General features: G+C 37.3%; 1 protein-coding gene across 1 annotated transcript in view; it reads left to right on the top strand.

The window, feature by feature from the left end:
- The window catches only part of NFATC3 (nuclear factor of activated T-cells, cytoplasmic, calcineurin-dependent 3), a 132,371-nt gene that overhangs the window by 67,298 nt on the left and 57,141 nt on the right, over positions 1-7,932 (top strand). Inside the window, exons 4-5 of the mRNA XM_012660528.1 lie at positions 5,728-5,927; positions 7,410-7,582. Of these exons, the coding sequence (XP_012515982.1) occupies positions 5,728-5,927; positions 7,410-7,582 (373 nt within the window). The remainder of the gene's footprint in view (positions 1-5,727; positions 5,928-7,409; positions 7,583-7,932) is intronic.

The following is a 7,932-nucleotide window of genomic DNA, read 5'->3' as shown; positions in this document are numbered from 1 at the left end:
GAGAGAGAGAGAGAGATCACATTTTCTTAATCTACTCATGAATTGATGGGCACTTAGGTTGATTCCACATCTTTGTGATTGTGAATTTTGCTGCAATAAACGTGCTAGTGCAGATTTCTTTTTTATGAAATGACTTACTTTCCTTTAGGTAGATACACAGTAGTGGGATTGCTGGGTTGAATGGTAAGTCTATGTCTGTTTCTTTGAGGAATCTCCATACTGTTTTCCATAGAGGTTGTACTAATTTGCAGTTCCACCAACAGTGTATAAGCATTCATTTCTCTTTGCGTCCTCGCCAACATCCATTGTTTTTTGACGTTTTAATAAAGGCCATTCTTCTCTACACTTGTTCTAAATCAGTGACTTCTTCAGTTTCTTTATTTGCTAGTGATACCCCTATTCTCCTGGATACCGAAGCTCAGAACTTCTGACTTCTTTGTTTCCTCTTTTGTTCTATATGTAGTCAGTTAAAAAAATCTCTTTAAGGCCTCATAGGAAAGATTTATTCCAGTCATCATTTTCCCTTCCTATTTTCTATTTATGTTCCTACCTCCACCTTAGTTTGAACTTTAGTACACATGATTTTAGTGCTTCAGCCTCTTAGCTTGTTTAGATGATTCTATCCTTTATCTCCTTCATAGAGCCTTAATTGATTTCTGTCATGTGCTTGCCCACATATTATATTAGTAAGAATAAATTTCTGCCTTTTAGGAGCTTCAGTAATTCCTTAAAATTTAATACATTCCACTTACGTCACCTATATAATACTGGCTGAAGCAGTAACATTTCAATATGACTATTTCCATAATGGATCCTCAATAAAAGAAGGAAAGGATAGAATGGCGATCAAGACAGTTTCTGCCTTTTTGGAACTTATATGGTACTTGGATGGATAATAAATAATTTATAATACAATTTTGATAGTAGTAAATATGAAAAATAATAACACAGGATAAGGGGACAGAGATGTGATATTTTAGATACAGTAGTCTTCTCTGAGGGAGCTGACCTTTGGGTACAGAACTGAATCAGGTGAAGGAGTGAAGTAACATGAAGATCAGAGGGAAGAATATTCCTAAGGTATAAAATATTAAATATGAAGGCCCCGAGGTTAGGAATGAGCTTGAGTGATTCATACAATTAGGCCAGCATGGCTAGAGTAGACTGTAGAAGGGAGAGGGGAGGAAAAGTTAAGGCCAACAAGTTAGCCAGGGCCCAAATCACATAGACTGTGAAAACCATTATAGGGAATTTTAATTAATTCTGAATGTGAAGGGAAGCCATTAGAGAGTTCTAAGCAGAGGGGTAAAATTATCCAATTTATGTTATAAGTTTGTTCTGGCTCCTGGACAGAGAATGGGACCGTAGGGGAACAAGAGTAAAAACAAGGAGAACTGTTATAAAGCTATTGCCTAGGCTTTAAGTGTTTTTCTGTAACTGTTAGAGGACTGAAAATCATCCTGGGTAAATTATATTATCTAATAACAGGCAAACGTCTTAATATCTTTTCCTAGGTAGAGGAGGATAATCAATAAATTATGAAGTTGCCTAGTTACAAACTCCGCTGTAAAGCCAAGGAAGGGTAAGCATGGGGGAATAAAACATTCACCTACAAGACTCCACCAAGTGCAAGAAAGCCAGCATCCCAAAGGAGAAGAAGCATGGCAGGAGAGCTGAGACCCCCTTCACTTTGTACTGAAGGCATAAGCACTCTGAGGCACTCTAGGCTCTCATTTACAAAAGACTGGAGTATTATTAGGAGAGTTGAGAAAAATCTCTTCAAGGCACTCTCAAAAGACCCAAAAGTTCCAAAAAGACAGAAACTCTCAAAGGTTGAGAAACAGCTGAAAGAGATATTCTGAGGCTCAGAAATGAAAGAGCAGGACTTAAGAGCGTAGAGAACTCCTCATAGATTAAAAACTAAGCAACCAGATAGTAAATCAGAGAAAGGTCTTCTAACAGTTTCAAGGGCTGGAGACTTGGTTGGGAAGCATAGGCAGATCTCTGGAATCTGGCCAGCACTAAGATTCCATGCCCCTACACTTGGTTCAGTTTATGGAAAAAAAAAAAAAAAGATTCCATGCCCTGCGGAAGAAAGAGACTTATTACACCTTCAAAGCCTTGGAAGCCAGTGCTATACTGAATCAGACTAAAGCTTCAGTAAAGTCTGGACACAGCTTAAGAACTGTGACCTGACAAAAGAAATAGTCTCGAGAGGTTTTCTAATACAAAATGTCTAGAATTCAATAAACAAACCACATACACAGGAGGAAATGTGACCCACATTAAAGAGAGAAACAATCAATGGTGGCAGACCCAGAGATGGCTTAGATTAGATGTTGGGGTTGTCAGAAAGAGACTTTAGGTTAACTATGATAAAATGCTAAATTATCTTATAGAAAAGGTGGGCTTCACATGTGAAGAAATGGAGGAGTTTCAGTTGGGCCGTGAGATATTTTTTAAGTCAAATAGATAATGGTGGAGACAAAGATATAAGAAAACTAAAAACCAGTATCCTTTATGAATACAGATGGAACAATCCTTAACAAAATACTACCAAACCAAATCCAACAGCACATTAAAAGAATTATACACCATGACCAAGTGGAATTTATCCCAGGAAGGTAAGGGTGGTTCTCAACATATAAAAATCAATCTATGTATTATAATACGCCACATTAGTAGAAAGAATGAAGGAAAAAAACTCAACTGAAGAGCATAGAGAACTCCCCTCATAGACTAAAAATCAAGCAACCAGGTAGTAAATCAGAGAAAGGTCTTCTAACAGTTTCAAGGGTTGGAGACCCTTGAAAATCTGTTGACACAGAAAAACATTTGACAAAATTCAACAGCCTTTCATGATTTTAAAAAAATATGCAGCAAACTAGGGATAGAAGGGAATTTAATGATCAAGGGCATTCATAAGAAACCCACAGCTAACATATTTAGTGATAAAAGAATGAAAGCTTTTCCCCCATGATCAGGAATAAAATAAGGATGCCTGCCTTTCACCATTGCTTTTCAACATTATGCTGAAAGTCCTAGCCAGAACAGTAAGGCAATAAAAAGAAAAATAAAAGGCATTATAATTGGAAAGAAAGGTAAAACTATCTGTATTCACAGATGACATGATTCTATACATAGAAAATCCCAAATAATCTGCAAGATAGCTACTAGTGCTAATAAACAAGTTCAGCAAAGTTTCAGGATAGAAAATCAACACAAATCAGTTGTGTTTCTGTATACCAGCAATGAACAATCTGAAGAGGAAGTTAAAAAGTAATTCCATTGGGATGAAATGGCTAAAAAATAATTAAAAAAGTAATTCCACATATAATAGCATCAAAAAGATTATAGGAGTAAATCTAACCAAGGAGGTGTAAGACTTGTGTGCTAAAAGCTACAAAACATTGCTGGAAGAAGTTAAAGATAATCTAAATAAATGGAAAGACATCCTGTGTTCATGAATAGGAAGACTTAGCATTGTTAAGATGTCAGTACTCCTGAAAGTGATCTATAGATTCAATATAATACCTATCAAAATTCTAACAGCCTTTTTTGTGGAAATGGAAAAGGAAATCCTCAAATTCACATGGGATTGCATAGGACCTTGAATAGCCAAAACAGTCCTTAAAAAAGAAAAACAAAGTTGGATAATTCATACTTCCCAGTTTGCTACAGTAATTAAAACAGTATGGTCCTGGCATAAAGACGGACCAGTGGAATAAAATAGCTAGCCTAGAGATGAACCCTCACATGTAAGGTCAAATGATTTTCAACAAGGGTACCAAGACCATTCAATAGAGAAAGGCTAGTCTTCTCAGTAAAAGGTACTAGGAAAACTGGATATCCACATGCAAAAGAATGAAATTGGACTCTTACCTTATACCGGACATGAAAATTAACTAAAAATGGATCAAAGACCTAAATTTAAGAGCTAAAACGGCCGGGCGCGGTGGCTCACGCCTGTAATCCTAGCACTCTGGAAGGCCGAGGCGGGTGGATTGTTTGAGCTCAGGAGTTCGAAACCAGCCTGAGCAAGAGCGAGACCCCGTCTCTACTAAAGATAGAAAGAAATTAATTGGACAACTAAAAATACATAGAAAAAATTAGCCGGGCATGGTGGCACATGCCTGTAGTCCCAGCTACTCGGGAGGCTGAGGCAGAAGGATCACTTGAGCCCAGGACTTTGAGGTTGCTGTGAGCTAGGCTGACGCCACGGCGCTCTACCCCGGGCAACACAGTGAGACTCTGTCTCAAAAAAAAAAAAAAAAGTATAAAACTCTTAGAAGACAACATGGAGGAAAATTGTCTTGATATATTTAACAAAGATTTTACCCATGTGACACCAAAACCACAGGCAACAAAGGAAAAAACAGATAAATTGGACTTCATCAAAATTAACTTTCGTGTATCAAAGAACACTACCAAAGAACATGAAAAGACAACCTACAGAATGGGAGAAAATATTTGTAAATCGTATATCTGAGAAGGGATTAGTATTCAGGGTATATAAAGAACTCCTTCAATTCAGCAGAACACACATGTACACACTCTCACTTCCAAAGTTGAATTTGTTTGTTTGTTTAAGCAGGCACTTGGTTGGAGTGGAAACTTGGAAAACCTGTCTCCCCTATGGTTTGTGGCAGCTCAAAATCTCATTTCAGTTATTTTAGTCTTAGTTGGGGGTGCTTGGAGTCTGTGCTGTTTGAGCATGGTTCAGAGGTCAGCCAAAGGTTTGGGCAGAGTTTATATGTATAGTTTGGAGCTCCCCTTCTCTAACTGTCTTCTTTCTGGAATTTCTTCCCTCTTTCCTTCCGGAAGCTGTGGTTGTCTCAGACTCTGTACTCAGTTCTCCAGAGCCCTGAATTCGGACTATAGGTTTTTTTATGGAATTTTCAGCTACTGTGTAAGGCATGGACTGTGGCTTTCCCTCAGGTTAAAAACCACAAAACAGGAAACACGGCTTGTGTTATTTCTTTCTTAGATGTGTCAGTTTATCAATATCTGCTTATTTGTGATTGCTCGCTGTGCTTTTAAGTCATTCTTTATATTTGCTCCAGTTTATAGTTGTTACCTGCGTGAAGATGGGTCAGATAGGTACTACTCAGCCATTCTCATTCTCCCTAAGTGCCGTTTGTTTACTTCTTCAGGCTCTGTTTCTTTTAATTGCCTCCTTTCTTGTGGTGGCTATTTTTGCCTCCAACAGCTCCTGTTTTTCCCCCATGTCAGTCCCATATAAGTGAAGGGTAGGTACCAAGAAAAGGCAAGTAGTGCGGGCTTGTTAAGCAAGTTGAAATTCTAAGTTTGTGACGTATAGAATAGAGTTTTTCAGATTCTTTCTACTAAAACAAAGTACCTCTGATTTTAACAGCCTGTTACAGGACCTTCCCACACCCAAGTCTTTATGTCTACTCTGAATGGTTAATATTGCCTAGGGTGCAGTACAGAACACAAAAGAAATGCTGATTCTGTAGAGTCAGAAGGCCTTGCAAATTTTTGTTGATCCAGATATTTATCAAAAAAATTTACAAAACCAAAACCCTGCATCCTTTGTGTAACATATCCCAGTGTTCTATTTTACTTGATTTTTTTTGGTCATTTTTGAAATAACATTTTATGTAACAATGGTACATGATACAGATATGATAAACTTACTATTGTAAGTTTATTGTAAAATGCATGGATAATGAATTGTGCTTTTTTGTGTTTGTTCTTCCTAATTAGCTCCTGGGCTACAGTGAAAAGCCGATAAATCTACAGATGTTTATTGGAACAGCAGATGATCGGTATTTACGACCTCATGCATTTTACCAGGTGCATCGAATCACTGGGAAGACAGTTGCTACTGCAAGCCAAGAGATAATAATTGCCAGCACAAAAGTACTGGAAATTCCACTTCTTCCTGAAAACAATATGTCAGCCAGGTATCTTGAAACATACCCTAAAATGGCCAGTTCTTTTTTCCCCCTGAAACACCTTTCAGAAAAAATGTATTTTTTAAGTATAAATACAAATATGCATTGTTCTAAGTTAACTAAAAGACATTATATAAATAAATTTACATTTGTTAAGAGTGGCAGCTTATTTCCAGAAAGAAAATTCAATTCAACAAATGTTTATGGACCATACACAAGCGTTATCCTAGGTGATAGGGATAAAAATACTTTATATGAACATCAAATAGCTTACAGTGTAATAGGGTAGACAATAAATAAACAATTGCAGTGTAATTATGATTGTTAAGTTTCCTTAAGGAAAACTTTTTTTTTTCTTTTGAGACAGAGTCTCACTCTGTTGCCTGAGCTAGAGTGCAGTGGCATCATCATGTCTTACTGCAACCCCAAACTCCTGGGCTCAAGGGGTCTTCCTGTCACAGCCTTCCAAGTAACTGGGACTACAGGCACATGCCACCATGCCCAGCTAATTTTTCTAATTTTTATAGAGCTAGGGTCTTGCTATGTTGCTCAGGCTGGTCTTGAACTCCTGGCCTCAAAGTGATCCTCCCGCCTTGGCCTCCCAGAGTGCTAGGATTATAGCTGTGAGCCACTGCACCTGACCTACTTAAGGAAAACTTTTGACTTTCCCTCCAGGCATCCCATTTGACCCATTTCCAAATAAAATGAGGTGGCCAACTTCTGAATGAGAATGTAATAGAATTTTGTTCAAGTGGATTAGTTAGGATTCTGGTTGCCTGTAACAAAAACCTAAAATGCAGTGGCTTAAGCAATTAGAGGTTTAGTTTTTTATCACATAAGAGAAATTTACAGATAGAAGTTGTAGGGCTAGCACAGTGGCTTCGTAAGATATTGGGACCTCAAGCAAGCTTTTTCTTCTCTGCCATCTTTAGCATGTTGTTTCCATCCTCCAGATTGCCTAGTAATCAAAAATGCTTTCTGGATCTCTAGCCATCACAATCAGAAGGAATAATTTCCAGAAGGGATTATTCTTCCAGAAGAAATAAGAAGGAGAAATGGGTGGGAAGAAGGCTAAAAGGGAACTTCAATTTGAGTTAGGCCTCTTAAAAGAGCTTTTCCGTAAAACCCATCCCAAAACTCTTCTACATCTCATTGATAATCCTTATATGAAAAGCAAACTTGAGGCCAGGCTAGAATATACCCTCTTAATGGCAGGAGGAGAAGCATGTCAGTACAAGAATGGGGAAGAATTATTGACAGCCATCTTTGCAGACAATCTACCATACTTAACTATTGTACTTTTATCATACAAAAATATTTTTAATCCCTAAATTGAAATAGCAGAGAGTAACAATCATACATATCTTTCTTTTTTGACATGATTTTGGATAGATAGTTCTTTCCCAACAAATTAACAATATTTATGTAGTTGAGTTGTTTAGAATCATGATTATTAATAAGCAAATTAAATTTTTGTATATTTCTCTTTAGTATTGACTGTGCAGGTATTCTGAAACTCCGCAATTCGGATATAGAACTTCGAAAAGGAGAAACTGATATTGGCAGAAAGAATACTAGAGTACGACTTGTGTTTCGTGTACACATCCCACAGCCCAGTGGAAAAGTCCTTTCTCTACAGATAGCTTCTATACCTGTGGAGTGCTGTAAGTGAGCTTGTGATGATGTTTAAAGATTTTGCTTATATTAGTTTATTTTCTGTTTTGTTTATAATTTAATGTGTGCATCAGAAGTGTAAACTGAAGCATAGAGTCTGGGTTGCTGGTTTGATTTTCTCATATGGAAATAAGCTAGCATGTTTAGGTGGGAAGAGTACTGATCTTGGAATTTTAAAATGGCTTCTCACAGTAGTTTGACCCTAGGTAGCTATGTGACTGTAGACAAACTCTATTGACCACAGTTTTCTTATCTTTATGTTGTTTTTTTCTTCCCAGCCTGACTTGGTATAGCATCACATGAAAGAGAGAAGACCCTTATCTTTATTTATTTTTTTTTT

Source organism: Propithecus coquereli, unplaced genomic scaffold, assembly GCF_000956105.1.
Source record: "Propithecus coquereli isolate 6110/MARCELLA unplaced genomic scaffold, Pcoq_1.0 Scaffold67, whole genome shotgun sequence".
Classification (NCBI taxonomy): Eukaryota; Metazoa; Chordata; class Mammalia; order Primates; family Indriidae; genus Propithecus; species Propithecus coquereli.
Note: the sequence above shows the minus strand (reverse complement) of the source record. Positions and strands in the feature narration are given on the sequence as shown.